The 17,221-nt window shown below is 44.2% G+C and overlaps 2 protein-coding genes across 24 annotated transcripts in view; one reads left to right on the forward strand and one right to left on the reverse strand.

The window, feature by feature from the left end:
• The window catches only part of TENM3 (teneurin transmembrane protein 3), a 2,191,633-nt gene extending 2,185,527 nt beyond the window's left edge, over positions 1–6,106 (forward strand). For all 23 annotated transcript variants that reach the window (XM_073341694.1, XM_073341703.1, XM_073341702.1 and 20 more), the window contains one exon: positions 2,600–6,106. In XM_073341694.1, the coding sequence (XP_073197795.1) occupies positions 2,600–3,355 (756 nt within the window). In that variant the 3' untranslated portion in view covers positions 3,356–6,106. The remainder of the gene's footprint in view (positions 1–2,599) is intronic.
• The window catches only part of DCTD (dCMP deaminase), a 178,725-nt gene that overhangs the window by 77,610 nt on the left and 83,894 nt on the right, over positions 1–17,221 (reverse strand). The window lies entirely within an intron of this gene.

Below are 17,221 nucleotides of genomic sequence, written 5' to 3' on the forward strand. Positions count from 1 at the left end.
AGAGGGTGGAAGTGAGGGCAGTTGGAGTGCAGGAAGCGAAGGTGCTGGGAATAGACAGCCTACTCAAGGAGCTCGGAGATAAATGGAAGGAGGGAGCTGTGTTTGAGTGAGGATTTCTTCAGGATAGAGATGATCTGTGCAAAAGGGAAGGTGCCACAGGGGAAAGGTGAAACAGAGAAGGAATGAGAAAGAAAGCAAGAGAGATTAGGGATGTAGGAGGACGTGGGATCAAGTTGACTAGTTAGAGGAGTTTGAGTTGGGTCTTCATTTGGGATGGCAGAGAAGAACACAGCGCTAAAAGAGCATAAAATAAAACGTAAAGAAAGGACAGTGGAGCTAGTGGGATGGAGCGCGTCTATCAATTTGATCTTTGAAGAAGTTATTACAGTCTTGGGCAGAGAGAGAAGAGGAATAAGTGGTGAAGAGCCATCAGGGATTATTTATTTAATTTAGTTTTCAAGTAATAAGGATACCTAGCTAAGGCTCTAGGCACCCTAACATCATTAATAACACCCTCAATAAAATTCCAGAATAAGTAAAAATTAAAAAGAAAAAAGATTAGAGGTGTGAGAGTGGAGAGCAGATACAGGAAAGGGCAGGAACAGCAGAGCTGAGGGAAGAGAGAACACACTTAGGGTGGAAGGAGTTTGCCTAGTCACAGGACTTCCTCCAAACAAAGGTGCTCAGTACAGTGAGATAATGAACCAAAATTGAATCTGGAGGAGGGGCAGCGGACAAAGGTGAGAGGTTCAAAAGTGCTCATGTTGGAAGAGGAAGTAGCACCGTTTTCATTATTCAGTAAGAAGACAGAACTAATCAGAAGGCATGAACAGACATGAATACAGCATATATACATTTTGGCTCCGGGTAAGCAGCTCTCACCGCTAGTGGTTAACTAACATGAGAGCCACAGACAGCCTGTGCTCCCCTTGTGCTGCCAGTGTAGTCACCTTCCTTCTCCCCCAGTAGAGCTGTAGGCCTAAGCTCTGTCTCTGCTCTGCACTGTGCAAATTAGAAAGAAGGTAGCGAAGCAATTTATATTTTCACTTTTTAGAGTCAAGGGAATGTTGCTTCACCTGTTCCTTCCCACCCCTGATAGGATGTAAAGACCTGGGAATGTGTATGGGTGGGGGATGGAGTTATCCACCCTGGCAACCAGAGAGAGCTGAGGGTTGGGGAAAGGTGCTTAAAAATAATCTTTGCCCCTTGGAAGCTGCTAGAGCACCTGGCTGCTATTTGTGTCATCATGTAGTCTGACTGGGTAGGATGTGGTGGGCATTTCTAACTGAGTTGCTTTTGTGTCATTTTGAATTGAGCACTACCAGCTGAAAGCCATATTTTTCAGCAGTTTTCCCCTGAGCCTCACCAGTCATTGCCCAGCATAGGCGGGGTTGGATTTTTTTGAGCACGTGAAACCCCACGTTGTCACGTCTGAGCAGGCAGGGACTGGCAAGACAGTAATCGTACATTGTGCCTTAGCATCCCCTCTCCCCATTTGTGGAGGTGGGAGGAGAAGGATACTGTATGCATCCAATGAAGTGAGCTGTAGCTCACGAAAGCTTATGCTCAAATAAATTGGTTAGTCTCTAAGGTGCCACAAGTCCTCCTTTTCTTTTTGCGAATACAGACTAACACGGCTGTTACTCTGAAACCAATTTTGGAAAAGTTCCTGATCCCACCTTCTCACACCCCACCAGCTGTAGGAAGCTGTGGGACGTCTCCTGGCCATGGAATGGCATAGTTGTAGACCTGCTACTGCCCGAGAGTTCCCTCTCAGCTATAGTAGAGGGCAGGTCTTAGATTAGTTTTGGGAGCAGGCTCCTAGAGGTCCCTAAAAACTCTTTGTTTAGAATAATAATCCTAGCAGGCAATTATTGCCCTTTGCATTTTACAAACGGGAGGGGCATCATTATTACAATGACAGGTGTAAGCCTACTAGCAAATATAAATTGATGACGGTGTCTCACTCTATGCGCTGTGCTTTTCCCTCTCATCATTTTCACCATGTGGGATACCTGACGAGAGATGGGCGGGACAGGAACCCACTGTCTGGAACAAGCAATTCTCCCACCTCATGCCAAAAATAAAGATTTTTATCTGCATCGAAAGGGGTGTTCTAGCAGTCTGAGTACAGAACTAGGAGCCAGGCCATAGACGTTAATCCCAATTCCCTTCTGTGGCGCTGAGCCCATTAGCTAAACTTTTTGCCTCCATTCCTCATCAGAAAAATGGGGATAATACAACCTTATAGAGGTGTTCTCAGAATTAATGTGTTAGCATTTAGACAGGCCTTTCATATTTTAAGCATGTACTAACACACAGGCCCTTGCTGTATAACTCAGTGAGTAGCCGTTGAAGTTAAAGGATTTTTTGTGTGTATGTTCTCAAGGAGACAAAATGAGAAAAACACTGATTATCAAACAAACTAGCCTTTGTGACTCAGCGGAACAACCAATATGTAGATTCAATTAACTCCTTGGCACTGTCAGTTCTGGCATATCCCATTGTCAGCTATGGGCAGTATGCCAAGAAAGCCTGCCTATTTGGCATGTAAGGGCTACAGATGGTTTTTAAAACTTCTGTCTCTTCTTATTTCCAGCCAATTTCTGGAGTGCAACAACAAGTGGCAAGGCAAGCGAAGGCTTTCCTGTCCCTGGGAAAGATGGCAGAAGTTCAAATCAGTAGACCCAAATCCAGCGGAGAGAAGTCGTGGCTGTGGTTTGCGACAGTGAAGTCTTTGATTGGGAAAGGGGTTATGCTCGCTGTCAATCAAGGGAAAGTGCTGACTAATGTGCTCAACATTGCAAATGAGGACTGCATAAAAGTGGCAGCTGTTCTGAACAATGCCTACTACCTGGAGAACTTGCATTTCACCATTGAGGGGAAGGACACTCACTATTTCATCAAGACCACCTCCCCGGAGAGCGATCTCGGCACCTTGAGGCTGACGAGTGGGCGCAAAGCCCTGGAAAATGGCATCAACGTGACCGTTTCCCAGTCCACCACAGTGGTGAATGGCAGGACTCGTAGGTTTGCTGATGTCGAAATGCAGTATGGTGCATTAGCTCTTCACGTCCGCTACGGCATGACACTCGATGAGGAGAAGGCACGAATATTGGAGCAGGCTAGGCAAAGAGCTCTGTCCAATGCCTGGGCTAGAGAACAACAAAGAGTAAGAGATGGAGAGGAAGGTGCCAGGTTATGGACCGAAGGGGAAAAGAGGCAGCTGCTAAGTGCTGGAAAGGTACAAGGATATGATGGGTACTATGTACTCTCTGTGGAGCAATACCCTGAATTAGCAGACAGCGCTAACAATATACAGTTCCTGAGACAAAGTGAGATAGGAAAGAGGTAACACACTGGCTTAGCTGAGGCTGCCAAAGAGACTGATGGTGTATCAGTGTCTTCTGAAAGGGAGATGAAACTGTTTTGCTGGATTACTACTTGAGCCTAAACTTATACCTTTGCTCAGATTTTGCTGTAGCACAATCTGAATAGACTCTACAAAGAAAAGAGAGCCTTCCAGAAGAATGATACTGCTAAAAACAAAACTTTTTTTTCTGAATGACCTTAAAGGTGATCTGCTTTAAAGAATATGTTTACATATGCATATCGCTGCACTCAAGTTGGACTGAAAGTATTAAAAAAAGGCCTAAAGATTTTGCAACAGGCTGTCTCTTCCTTTGAGCACTGTATTTAACTACAATACAGATCCATACAGTGTTTCCAAATATTACCGAATTGTTGACCTTTGCTTACAAGAAGTAATCTCTCTCTCTCTCTTTCTCTCTCTCTCTCTCTCTCTCTGCATAGGATGTGGTGTATAGCTCTGTTCATTTTAGAATGTGGGGCAGAAATTGTTTATAGACAACCCAACTGCTTTAAATTGTGCTGCTTTCTAAAAGGACATTGGCACAGTGACTTATGCTACCATGTGAATTTAATAATGGATTTTACAATGCTAACATGGTTTGCCTCGGGGGGCAAAATGGCAGATGCAGTCCTTGTCACAGATAAGCAAAGGAAACCCTGTTTTTTTTGTAAATTATGTGAGACAAGTTGTTTATGGATTTTTATATGAATTACAATTTACTGTACATCAAATATTAGTCTCAGAGGAGTTAATTTATGTAAAGTGTTTAAAAAAGTTTATACTTAAAAATAAAATGATAAAAACATGTGCTGTGTGTGATTTTTTTAAAAAAGAATTGCACCTTTGTTATGTTATAGCTGTACAGTATAAAGGGTTATATTGTAGAGATATAACAATGTATGACTAATGTCCAGAAGTGTTAATATTTTTGTATTAGGTTTAAAACTGTGCATCTTTCTATCACTTTGCTGATAGGATGGAGCATTCCCAAGTGGCTGGCTAATCAGACAACTCCCTTTCCTGTCGCCCAAGACAGTGCAGCTTCATCAGTCACTGCTAGAAGGCACAGTAACCAAATAAGGCTTGTTTATTATGATGGAAGACTTTAATAGGTTGGGTTTTCCTTGCCTTCTCCCAGCCCCAATGTAATAAATGGACATTTATTCATAACAAGTGGGGTTTCTGTTGTTTGCTTTTTTTATGTGGGCTTAGAAGCTACGTTACGCAATGGAAAGAATAGTGTCTCGGGTGCTTGGCAAATGTACGTAGAAGATATGATGTAGTCTCATCCAGTTTATGTCAACTTTGTCTTCTGTATAATACAGCTGTTTTAAATGTATAATTTTAAGAATGAGGAAAGCTCGCAATGATTAGATGCTACAGAGTTTCTGTTTAGAAGGGTAAGCCATTCAGGGGGTTAGCGCCCTGGCCTTGGGCTTCCAAGCCAAACCCTGTTACTCTGAAAACTGAACAGGAACTGTGGGTGAGATGGGGATGAATATCCTAGTGCCTAGTCATATCAGAAAACCACCACACAATATGGCATGCTGTGCTCCCAATAAAGGTCCATTGAATTGGTTGCAGGACAGCATTGAGGTGTGCACACGGATCCAGGTAGGAAACTTGCACAGCACCTACGATCTGTGTGCCATTTCTTTGCTCAAGCCATTCTCAGTTCTTTGAGCACCAAATTCAGCCACAAAAAAAAGCAATTTTAAGGCAAGACAAAATTGGGGGTTTTTATTTTCATTGAACTAAACGCAGTATTTCTATCTATCTATGATAATGTCAAAACATAGCAAGTGAATATGTCTTAAATATGAACGGTTCATGTGGATGTAAGAAAAATAGTTTTCTAACTGCTTTGTATACTGAGATTCTATAGTAGTACGTACTCTAAATTGCACAGCAGGATTGTTTGATAAACAGATTGGTTGGGAGAGATTCGAACTAGCTGCAGAACTAATTACACTTTTAATGAATTCTGCTCTTTTATTAGACTGAAAGCACAGATTAGTTAATATTTTTTACCCTTGAAGTTCTGAGGACCCCAAATTTAGAAACTATAGTACGTCAGCCCCCAAAGGTTTAGCATTTTACAGTTTTAATCTAAAATGTAAAGTGTTTGCAGTTCTGTTGGGTGGCTCTGTCATAGCACTCTACCTAGCATGCAGCAAGCGCTCTGTTGAAATAGGCTCATATTCTTAATTATATCCAGTGGTTCTGTTCTGTTTCAGTATGAAAAGCTTGTATAACATGTCAGAATTGAACTATATCTTCTACTTGACGTGTACTAGTTTCTTCTCTTTTGTTTGGGCACCAATAAATAACAAATTTATAGTATCTGTTGGTGATCATTCTAGATAAAGTCAAATCAAGCCAATTAGTGGCCTTGTTAGTAAGTATAATGAGCCTGTTTCTTGCTAAAAAGACTTGTGATCTGGATATGCTCCTGCAGGAAATAGTGACCTTGGGGAATATGTAAACAAAAGACCATTTTTTATAGAAAAACTGTATAATTAAAAGAAGTAGCGTACAGCAAAGAAAATGAGATTCAACGTATTTTAGGCAAAGCCAGTCAAAATGCTTTCATGATATTTTGAGATGTAAATTTTGTCTGATTTGTATTGGTCTTTTAATTTGCCTTCTGAACTTTATATGTGTCCTGAATTTTCCACAAATTGATGACTATAGATTGCATTTAGGCTTTCCAATAAAAGCCAACCCAATGTGTGTGTGTGTTTATATTTGTTTTTTAAATGTGTGTCAGACATTACAAGAGTGTTATTGCTTTTCTGTTGATACCTGAGGATGCAATGTGATCCAGTTGTACTGATATTGATTGAGCTGCTAAACAGTAATACCTTTGTTCTCCCATTGAATGGCCCAGTCTGCTAGTTCAGCAAAGTGAATTGCTCAGTGGGATCTCACTAGTGGCCTACTTGAAAGAAACATTAAGTACACCTCACAAAGTCAACTGTTATATAGCTAAGAAAGCGGGGGAGGTGATTCACTCTCTCTGTTTGCTTAGGAACTGGTCCCTTTCCTGCCTTCCTGAACAGTTAAAATCAGACTTAATTAAAGCACTTGATTACAAATAATCAGTTTGGCAGTTTAGCTCCTCCCCCCCCCGTCTGCCCCCCCCCCCGCCCCCAAGATGACTCTGTCTACATTTAGATCCATGCTGTATAAAGCGTTGATTTCAGCACATGTGTGTGTGTGTGTGAGTGAAGAGTACGCTTTGATTTTAGTTGGAACAGGCAGACTTCATCACACTTGCTATGAAGTGACAACCTCAACTTGATAACATGTTGATCCAGCACGAATCAGGTCACTCTGCTCGGCTAACTGTGGCCTATTTTTCATTTTATTACTGGTGCAGTGCTTTTATATTTTCACACTTAGTAGCTGAGAGAAAGATATTTACATTAGACAAGAAAAAACATGCTATTTACAACTGCAGTTCTTCAAAACCACTCTTTCAGTGAGGCCTGAGTGTTGTAAAGAGAAAAAAAATACTGCACTGACCTATCTTGCTCAGAGACAGACTTGACTGTATTCCTAAGGCTTTTAGAAGGACAAAATGTTTGTGTTCAGTCTCTTTAATTGTTGAATTTAAATCCAGGTTAGTTACAAAGTTTTAATACTGATATTTATTTGAAACCCACATTCAGTGTCACTCTCCAGATCTTTTGGAGCAATTTTTAGTGAACTGATCCTTTTTTAAAATATTCCCTTTATTTACTCTCCCCCACCTCCACCAACACTTTCCCCTGCCCAATTGATAGGAGCCTCTTAATGACTAGCAAATCACGACTCCACAAATGGCTGGGGTTTGGCTCCATGTCTCATGAGGAAAAACAAGCTGAGATGAATATATAATCTTTTAGTAGTGGGCGATGCACAGGGGAGCCCCTTCTTAGAGGCTGTTGGAAGGGTTCAGACTAAAACATACCTTTTAAAACAAGGCCAAGCACAAAGATTGTTGCATGCTGTAAAACACAGAGTCTAGGCTTATTTATTGAAAGCATTCCCCCAACTGAGTACCTCAGTTGGATGGGATCATGCGGAAGCCAATGGTCCAAAGGACTGCACAGGTTGAATCAGGCATTTGCTCTCACACAAACTCTTCCTCCACCACACGTGTACACACACAGCAGAGGCTCCAACCTCTCACTCTGTAACAAGCCACTAAGGAAAGTGGGAGCAGAGACGGGAAGGGGTACCTTGCCGGGGGATACCTGGCAGTGAAATACCTCCAGGCCATTTCACACAGATCTACTGGAGTAGAGCATATAGAGTGATAAGTAAGCCTGTCACAATAACAGATAAAACCTTAGGCCACAGTATACAAGTGTGACTGACTAAATTAAGTGCCTAAAAATAGCAGGTGGGTTTTCAGAGTTCCTGATTATAGCCAGTTCCCAGTAGGTCCTGTAAATATGGATACCTAAAGTTAGGTAGCAAAAGTTTGAAAATAGTAGCCTTCATTTATCCAGAATTGCAGGCAAGCAGCATGATCACTGTGTGCTGGAAAACAAGTTCAGCTAGTACAGCCCCTTTCAGAGAGGAAGTGTCACAAAGGGTTGTTTCTTGTCTGCGTCTTCTGACAAGCAGATACAACACCGTATCGCGGGTCTGAGATAGTGAGGATGATAGGGACTCTAAATCAGTGGCTCTCAACCCTTCCAGACTACTGTACCCTTTTCAGGAGTCTGATTTTTTCTTGGGTACCCCCAAGTTTCACCTCACTTAAAAACTCCTTGCTTACAAAATGAGACCTAAAAATACAAAAGTGTCACAGCCACACTATTACTGAAAAATTGCTTATGTTCTCATTTTTACCATAGAATTATAAAATAAATGGAATATAAATATCATAATAAAATTCACTGTGTAGTATACATGTGTGACGGGTAGGATCACAGAAACCCCGTTGGGGCTGCTAACTGATGTGCCAAGATTACTTCTGCCCCTGCTTTCCCTGTCAGCTTGGGACTCCAGCACTCTGTCTTGTTGAGCCAGACACACCAGTCTGCTTCAGCGCAGACCCACGTCTGAACCACGTGCCCCAAAGCTGTAGACTTAACTGAAAGCAGCTTAAGAAATGTTCCTGTCTTTAACACTCAGATGCCCAACTCCCAATGGGGTCCAAACACCAAATAAATCTGTTTTACCCTCTATAAAGCTTATACAAGGTAAACTCATAAATTGTTCGCCCTCTATAACACTGATAGAGAGGTATGCACAGCTGTTCCTCTCCACACACACACACCAGGTATTAATACATACTCTGGGTTAATTAATAAGTAAAAAGTAATTTTATTAAATACAGAAAGTAGGATTTAAGTGGTTCCAAGTAATAGCAGACAGAACAAAGTGAATTACCAAGCAAAATAAAACACACAAGTCTAAGTCTAGTACAGTAATAAAACTGAAAACAGATAAAATCTCACCCTCAGAGATGTTTCAGTAAGTTTCTTTCATAGACCTGATGCCTTCCTAGTCTGGGCACAATCCTTTCCCCTGGTATAGCCTTTGTTCCAGCTCGGGTGGTAGCTAGAGGATTTCTCATGATGGCCGCCTCATTTGTTCTGTTCCACCCACTTATATATCTTTTGCATAAGGCGGGACTCCTTTGTCCCTCTGGGTTCCCACCCCGCCTTCTCAATGGAAAAGCACCAGGTTAAAGATGGATTCCAGTTCAGCTGACATGATCACATGTCACTGTAAGACTTCATTACCCACTTGCCAGCATACACCTATACAGGAAGACTTACAAGTGAAACAGCCATCTACAGTCAATTGTCCTGGTTAATGGGAGCCATTAAGAGTCCAAACCACCATTAATGGCCCACACTTTGCATAACTACAATGGGACCTCAGAGTTATATTTCATATTTCAGTCCTCCTTTTCTTTTTTCATATTTCTAGTTTAAGATACAAGAGTGATACATTTATACAAATAGGATGACCACACTCAGTAGATTATAAGCTTTGTAATGATACCTTACAAGAGACCTTTTGAATGAAGCATAGTCCAGTTACATTATATTCACACTCATTATATGATTTTATAAAAATATGTGAGAGTGCAACGTCACAATATGAAATTGTAGTTTGTACTGACTCCACTAGTGCGTTTCATGTAGCCTGTTGTAAAACTAGACAAATATCTAGATGAGTTGATGTACCCCCTGGAAGACCCCTGCGCACCTGCAGGGGTACATGTACCCCTGGTTAAGAACCACTGCTCTAGATCATACTGAATCCCAAACAGACAACTGTATTCTGCTGCTGCGGTAGCTCTTGCTTTTAATAGTTCTAAAACATGTCTGAAACGACAACAATGCACAAAGAACAACCCTAGTGCTCGATCATTGGCATCGGCTTAATCGTGGTTGTGCTGGGCCATATGCTTTACGAACTATGGGCCTGATTCAAGGCAGTGTTAAAGGTGGGAGCACATGGTGTCAAGCATGTGTGCAGCTGTACAACTAGTTGTGGGTGGAAAAATCAGGCCCTGTGTATCCACTGAATAAAGAAACATGCTCAATGCTGTTATAGCCAAAGCACACTGCAAACCAGGCAAGAGAGAAATTAACTCAAGTCACCCTTGTGCACATGAAAAACAAGTTCAATTGGTTTGCTGCTTTTTGTCTCCTTTCAAATGCCTTTTCGAAGATTATCCGCTTTCTGCGTTTTTTTATTGCTCTTCAGTGCTTCTGCAAGTAATGGTCTCCTGATGTTAGTTAAATAACTCTTAGGTAAATTGAGTAACCCTTTTCATTTACTGCCTTCCAATTCTGGCATGGAGGAATATAAATTCCAAGTGTCCTGTATAGAAAAATTACTGTAAACTGATCCAAAGCTCACAGTAACATAATTATGCAGTTTACAGTTAATAGGTTTCACAAAGCAAGCTGAATAAATCCTTTGGGGATTCAGAGGTGGGGAAAAAATTCAGAAGCTAAGAATAAGGCTACAAAGGGGAAAAGCTAGTTCAGTTGGCTCTAGCCATTAAATCACAGCTCATAAACTGTGCCGTACTAGAGCCCTCTCCCAGTATAAACCAGCATTCAGAAGAGACATACACAAAATACAAACTTCCAGCATGCTACGGGCTTGGACCATGAAAAAGTTCCAGGAGCTGAGATTACAGGACCTAATTAAACTGAGAATTTTTAGAACAGGGAGCTCTCTCTAGAAATCCCTGGGAACATTTTTGTTGTTTATTTGTCAGCTCTAATGGGGAAAGTCCCACAGAATGTAAAAGGGATTGAAGCCAATGAGGTTCTATGGACATTACTCTAAAAATTTAATGGTTTTAATAAAGAATGTGATCCTTTATGTAAGTTATTTTTTAAACCTGCCTGTACAATTTTATAGGTGGGATAAAATTTAGCATTATATTCTATACCACCAAGATGATTTTTCTATCATGTTCTATCAGGTAGTTTAAAAAAAACAAAAACCTTCTGGAATGGTTTATTAAATTCTTTAGGAAATTTCAGTAGGGGGAGAGGAGCCACTGCATTCCGCAGTATGTGCATGATGGTTACAGCTGCAAGGACTACCTTCATCTGCTGCACCACCAGCCACTGCACCATGCCCTAAGCACACACTGCCTTCCATGATTGACTCGCCACCTGTGTTTCAAGCTCTGTCAGATTCACTGAAGGTGGAATTAATGTTCAGTCATTATTTGGTGCAAATGGAAGGGGTGGCCCCTAGAGCTGTGCTGAGGCAGGCTATAGTGCATGGATCTCTGGCTAGCCTAATTTGTCTTGTGCGTTCTTAACATGTAGAGCGAGCCCCTCACACCTCTGCCCTGTTCTGATTGAACTGAAACGCAGAGTATGAGAGAGCAAAGACACTAAAAGGCATGGCGAGCTCCAGCCTCTGATGTATCATTTTAATAAAATTTCTGGCCCCATTACAAACACGGGAGCTTGTACTTGTGTCTTAGTACATGGGCTGCAAACATTTAAAAACAAAGACGTTTCCTCTGGAGTCTGATGGTATAGCAGAGAAATTCATACTGATAGCTAAAATTCCATCTTCTAGGCGCAATTCTTAGTGGAGTTGAGCCTACGGAGCCTTCCGAATAATGCAACACCTGTTTGGTATCCCAGAGCCTCAAACCCAACTTGCCCTGGTCTTTAGGCCCCCAACTCCCAGTGTTTTACGTTTCCAACATGCATAGGTGCACGAAGTCTGGGGAAGCTGCCTGTGGCTCCCAGCTCAGTTCAAGCCCTGCATTCCTTGCTCACTACAATAGTCAAAGGTGGACAAGGTCAGGCCCAGAATCTGCACTGCTGCCACTAGCCAAGGGAATGGTAATGTTTGACATTAGGCTATTTCCTCACATAACACAGTGGTTTTCAACCTTTTTAGGCTGTGTACGTCTTTCCAAATAGTGTAGTGTACCCCATACCCCTACCTGAGACAGGTGGGGGAGGGGACCGCCCCCCCCCCCGCTCCTGATTTTGGCCTTCCAACAGCTTCTAGAGGTTTTCAAACAGTCAATCTGTCCCCCCCTCCCCCACCAAGGGAGAAATGTTTGGAGGTGAGGGGCAATGCCAGATGGCTCAGGAAGGGCGTGCCATCTCCCCCCGCCCCCGACTCACCTCAGCAGGCCACCCAGCCTGTCTGGGTTGGGGGGGGGGAGGGGAGGTCAACCGAAAATTGTAACTCAAGGGGAGGGAATCAGATCATTTTTTGAGCTGAGCCCCCCCTTAAATAAAAATTGTGGTTGTACTCCCCTCCCCACCTACACAGGCTGGGTGGCCTGCTGAGGTGAGCCAGGGAGGGGCGACACCGCAGCCCTGCCGAGTGGGGCTGGCCTGAGCTGCCTGGCCATGCAGCTTTCCCCCACCCCACCCCACCCCCCCAGTTTGGAAATCTCTGTACTACATAAAATGTGCTGGCCGCTATTACAGGATTTGTCTCATGTACCCCCCAGGGGTACACGTACCGCCGTTTGAAAACCACTGACACAGCACATCCACCACCCTGTATGTGCATGTAAGGCTACATAATTACTAAAGGCTTTTCTGAACTCATAACCAGGCTTTTTGCACCCTAATGCCTCAGAGCTCCTCTTCCGCACCGCTGTGACCGTACAAACCCTGCGTCTGGCTCCGGCAGCACGCGTGTGAGTCTAGCATCCCCTAGTGGTGCAGAAACCTGAGACAAGGAACTCGAGAAAGGGGAAGAGTTGGCCGCAAATCAGCCTCGTCTGCATTTTTCTCCGCAGTGTTGGAAGCATTCTCAGTAGCCTCCATTTTTAACAGCTTAGCGCTGCCGGCAGAGTTTCACAAACAAAGGCCACTGCTGCTGCGTCACGCTCCCGCTCACTGGGGCCTGGCCCTTGCCAAAAAGAAAAAAAAAATCCCTCCCTTAAGATTTCCCTTCCCCTCAAAGACGACTTTTTGTCGCTGTTCCTCTCGCCCGGCAAAGCAGAACGGCGCGGGCTGCCAAGGGCTGGTTTCTGGCCAGCGGAGGGTGCAGCGGCCCCGGCCCCGGCGCCTCGCTTTTTGCGCGCCTCTTTCCCCGGACAGCCCAGCCGCCCCGCAGCGGGACGCAGCGAGCAGGCCGAAGTCAGCCCCCACCGCCACATTTTTGCTGTTACGCGCACCCAGAAGAGCTGCTGCCGTGTCAGCCCGAAAGCCCAACAGCACCTAGCCTGGCTGGGGCACGGGTCGGGGCCCCCACACCGCCCTGCCGCCCTGCTTTGAGCCTGACCTGGCGGGGACGGGAGGGTCGCGTCCCAGGCAGGGTCGCCCCTTGGGGCTCTCTGGCGTGGGCTGTACTGTGCACACCTGCCTTCCGGCAGCCAGCTCCGGGACACGGGTCACTGGCCCGCCATCAGCTACGACCCACGCTGCGCCGCCTAGGACGAGGCATTTACAAAACACTCGGACTTTAAATTGCCCGGGCTTCATTTTACGTCATACTCTGTTTTTACCCCTCTGGCCCCTGAGCGCTCTTACCCCCTGCGCCCCGCCCCAGCCTGAGCTTAAGCCTCGCCTGGAACCTGGCAGCCGGTCCATCAGCCCCGCTGGCAGATGGCTTCATCAGCCGGCCAGTCTCAAACCCAGCACTTGGTGACCTCTTCCGCGAGGTAGCGCGAGCAGCTGCGCGAGCTGAGCGGCTGCAAAGGCTGTGGTTGCCTAGGCTGAAAGGCTACTTTGTGGCTTCATTGCGCCATGAATCGAGGCGGGTAGCCCTACAGAGCCCGAGCCCCGCTCAGTGAGCAAAAGCCCAGTAGCCGCGTGCAGGAGGGAATGGACTCGCTGGCTTTCCAGTGGCAAAAGTAAACCAGTGACACGCATTGCTGTGCGAGGTCAGGCCTTCACCCTCTGCTGAGGTAAATGCTGGGCCAGTCACTTAAACAGCAGCTAGTAATAGTATTTTTTCCCACGTGACAATCGCAAGAAGGCTCTGAAGGAGGGGCACTAATTGGCTGTTGTTGCTCTTGTTCAGTGGCTGGAGAAACTTTGACCTCGTGCTTTGTAATGGATCCAATGGCTCATTATTGCTATGGCCTTGCAGCAATATGTGATTGTATAGTTACTTTGACAAGCTGGTTCCTTCACTGTTGAAAAAATAATATAGAGCCTGTCATAAATATAAAGGGAAGGGTAAACCCCTTTGAAATCCCTCCTGGCCAGGGGAAAGCTCCTCTCACCTGTAAAGGGTTAAGAAGCTAAAGGTAACCTCGCTGGCACCTGACCAAAATGAGCAATGAGGAGACAAGATACTTTCAAAAGCTGGGAGGAGGGAGAGAAACAAAGGGTCTGTGTGTCTGTCTATATGCTGGTCTTTACCGGGGATAGACCAGGAATGGAGTCTTAGAACTTTTAGTAAGTAATCTAGCTAGGTATGCGTTAGATTATGATTTCTTTAAATGGCTGAGAAAAGAATTGTGCTGAATAGAATAACTATTTCTGTCTGTGTATCTTTTTTGTAACTTAAGGTTTTGCCTAGAGGGGTTCTCTATGTTTTTGAATCTAATTACCCTGTAAGATATCTACCATCCTGATTTTACAGGGGGGATTTCTTTATTTCTATTTACTCCTATTTTTTATTAAAAGTCTTTTTGTAAAACACTGAATGCTTTTTCATTGTTCTCAGATCCAAGGGTTTGGGTTTGTGGTCACCTATGCAAATTGGTGAGGCTTTTTATCCAACATTTCCCAGGAAAGGGGGGGGGTGCAAGTGTTGGGAGGATTGTTCATTGTTCTTAAGATCCAAGGGTCTGGGTCTGTAGTCACCTAGGCAAATTGGTGAGGCTTTTTACCAAACCTTGTCCAGGAAGTGGGGTGCAAGGTTTTGGGAAGTATTTTGGGGGGAAGGACGCGTCCAAACAGCTCTTCCCCAGTAACCAGTATTAGTTTGGTGGTGGTAGCGGCCAGTCCAAGGATAACGGGGGTAATATTTTGTACCTTGGGGAAGTTTTGACCTAAGCTGGTAAAGATAAGCTTAGGAGGTTTTTCATGCAGGTCCCCACATCTGTACCCTAGAGTTCAGAGTGGGGGAGGAACCGTGACAGAGCCTCTCCAGAAGAAGGCTGTTAAACAGTCTATAACCAAGTGGCCAAACACTGCGCGGCACTGTTTCAGTTGCTTAACATCAGCGCACGAGCAATTAATAGCCTGACATAACAGTGCACTACAAGACCCATAAAATCTGTAGCAGTAGGGGAGTGAAATGATTATAACTTTTTTCCTTCTTTTCAGTCACACCAGTCTACAGTTTGGGCACTGGCGGCTTTTCAGAGCAAAGAAGAAGCGGAGCTGTATCTGAACAGCTGTTGCTCACTGAAGCAATAATGAGCAATGAGCTAGAGTTAAATACGGCTACCTGCACAGCAGCTGCAGTACCTGCTCAATAGCCGGAACTAGGGAGGCTGGGGGCTTTGTATCCAGCTTAAACTGCTGTTTAATAAAAATATACAAAGAAAAATAAAAAAACAACAACTTTAAAATCCCTCCTATTCTGTAATGCCAGCATCTGCAACGCTTCACCCTGCTGAACTGCACTGACTCATGCAAGTAGACATCCCTAGGCATAGGGTGACCATATGTCCTGATTTTCTAGGGACAGTCCCGATTTTTGGTACTTTTTCTTATACAGGCTCCTATTCCCCCACCACCACCACCACCACCACACACACACACACACACCCTGTCCCGATTTTTCACACTTGCTGTGCAACTCATTGAGAAGCACGGCTGCAGAATTAGGTTCAGATGCTCTAGTAAACTCTTCAGGGTGGGCACCATCTTTTATTTATCTGTACACAGCTCCGAATACAGTGAGGCTGGGCGTCTAGGTGCTACTGCAATACAATCAATTACTAATAAGCCAGTGATCAGCATGCCTCATCAGCACAGTGCCATTGAACTGCTCCCTAATACAGGGTTACTTTCTCAGCATCATCAAGCTGTCCCTTGCTTTAGCATTTCAGACAAAGCTATCACAGTAAACCTGAGGGATTCTGACTGAGCCATTATCAGCTTGAGGTTTCTTTTCACTAAGCTAAAACCATCAATGCATCCATGCTTTCTTTTTATTGGAATTACATTTCTCATATTGTATTTAACATTCTCCTTTATCACTCTGGCCTTGAAAACCCAAATAGAGTCATGGTGAATAAGAACCAGGAAGTGAAACAGATCAGAGTCCAGTTTCCCTGGCTGAGCTCAGTGAAATGGACAAGTTGTACAAATGGGAAACAAACATTTGATTTTTTTTTTTAGAGTCTTTCAGTTCCAATCAACTGATGATGAGACCCCAGTGTCCTTTCAGTAACCTTTAGCAAGCAGAAAGCGGCAACTGTGGAAGGTCAGATTTCAGAGTAGCAGCTGTGTTAGTCTGTATCCACAAAAGGAAAAGGAGAACTTGTGGCACCTTAGAGACTAACCAATTTAGTTGAGCATAAGCTCACAAAAGCTTATGCTCAAATAAATTGGTTGGTCTCTAAGGTGCCACAAGTACTCCTTTTCTTTTTGTGGAAGGTCAGTTGGTTTTCTTAGATAAGCACACTGCTATTTACATAAAAGTAAATAAAAACAAGCCACTGCAGGCTGCACCTTCCAGTTCTTTTACGGCACACCCCATGCAGTGTTGTGAGGCACAAGGCCAAATGACTTCAAACCCCCCCAAGAAATTCAAAAATACCCTAGCTGTGCCCAGGATGAGGGGGTTATTAAACAGAAGCCTAAAATAGCTAAAAAAACAAGAGATTTCTATTGACCTGCATGAAACAAAAACCCAATGAGGAAGCACCATTTGTTTTTCAGAATGCAATTCCCTTTCTCAGTCAAAACAAACAAACAATCTTTAAACACAGTACAAAGGATGTGACACAAGCTGACAACCAAAAGGAAATACAGAGCTGACAACCTATAGTTAAGTCATGCTGGTGTGCTTAGCTCTCACAGCCATCACATCACATCAAATCACGCCAGACCAGTGGAACGCACACGGGGCAGGCATAAGGGTTTTTCTACATACAAAAGAGTTACTGCTTTAATGATACCAGTGTGGATGCAGTTATACTGATATACCTATACTTGTAGCCCAACCCAGGTCAGTGCACCTCTTACAGGAGTGTTTCCCAGCCTGGGGTAATCTTTCTAGGGGTAGCTGGGCAATTGTGGAGGTGGGCGGGTGGGCGGTGCCTATTCCTGTGGGGGAGGGCACTGGTGCATAACCAACTGGTCCTACCCAGGCTCTGGACCTGGCTCCACACCCTGAGCCCGCCCCTGGGTACATTGGCCAGCCTCCAACTGATGATCCTGGAGTTTTTCTAGTGGGGGTGCACGGGGGCTTTGCGGG

The sequence above is a fragment of the Lepidochelys kempii genome, chromosome 4, assembly GCF_965140285.1.
Source record: "Lepidochelys kempii isolate rLepKem1 chromosome 4, rLepKem1.hap1, whole genome shotgun sequence".
Classification (NCBI taxonomy): Eukaryota; Metazoa; Chordata; order Testudines; family Cheloniidae; genus Lepidochelys; species Lepidochelys kempii.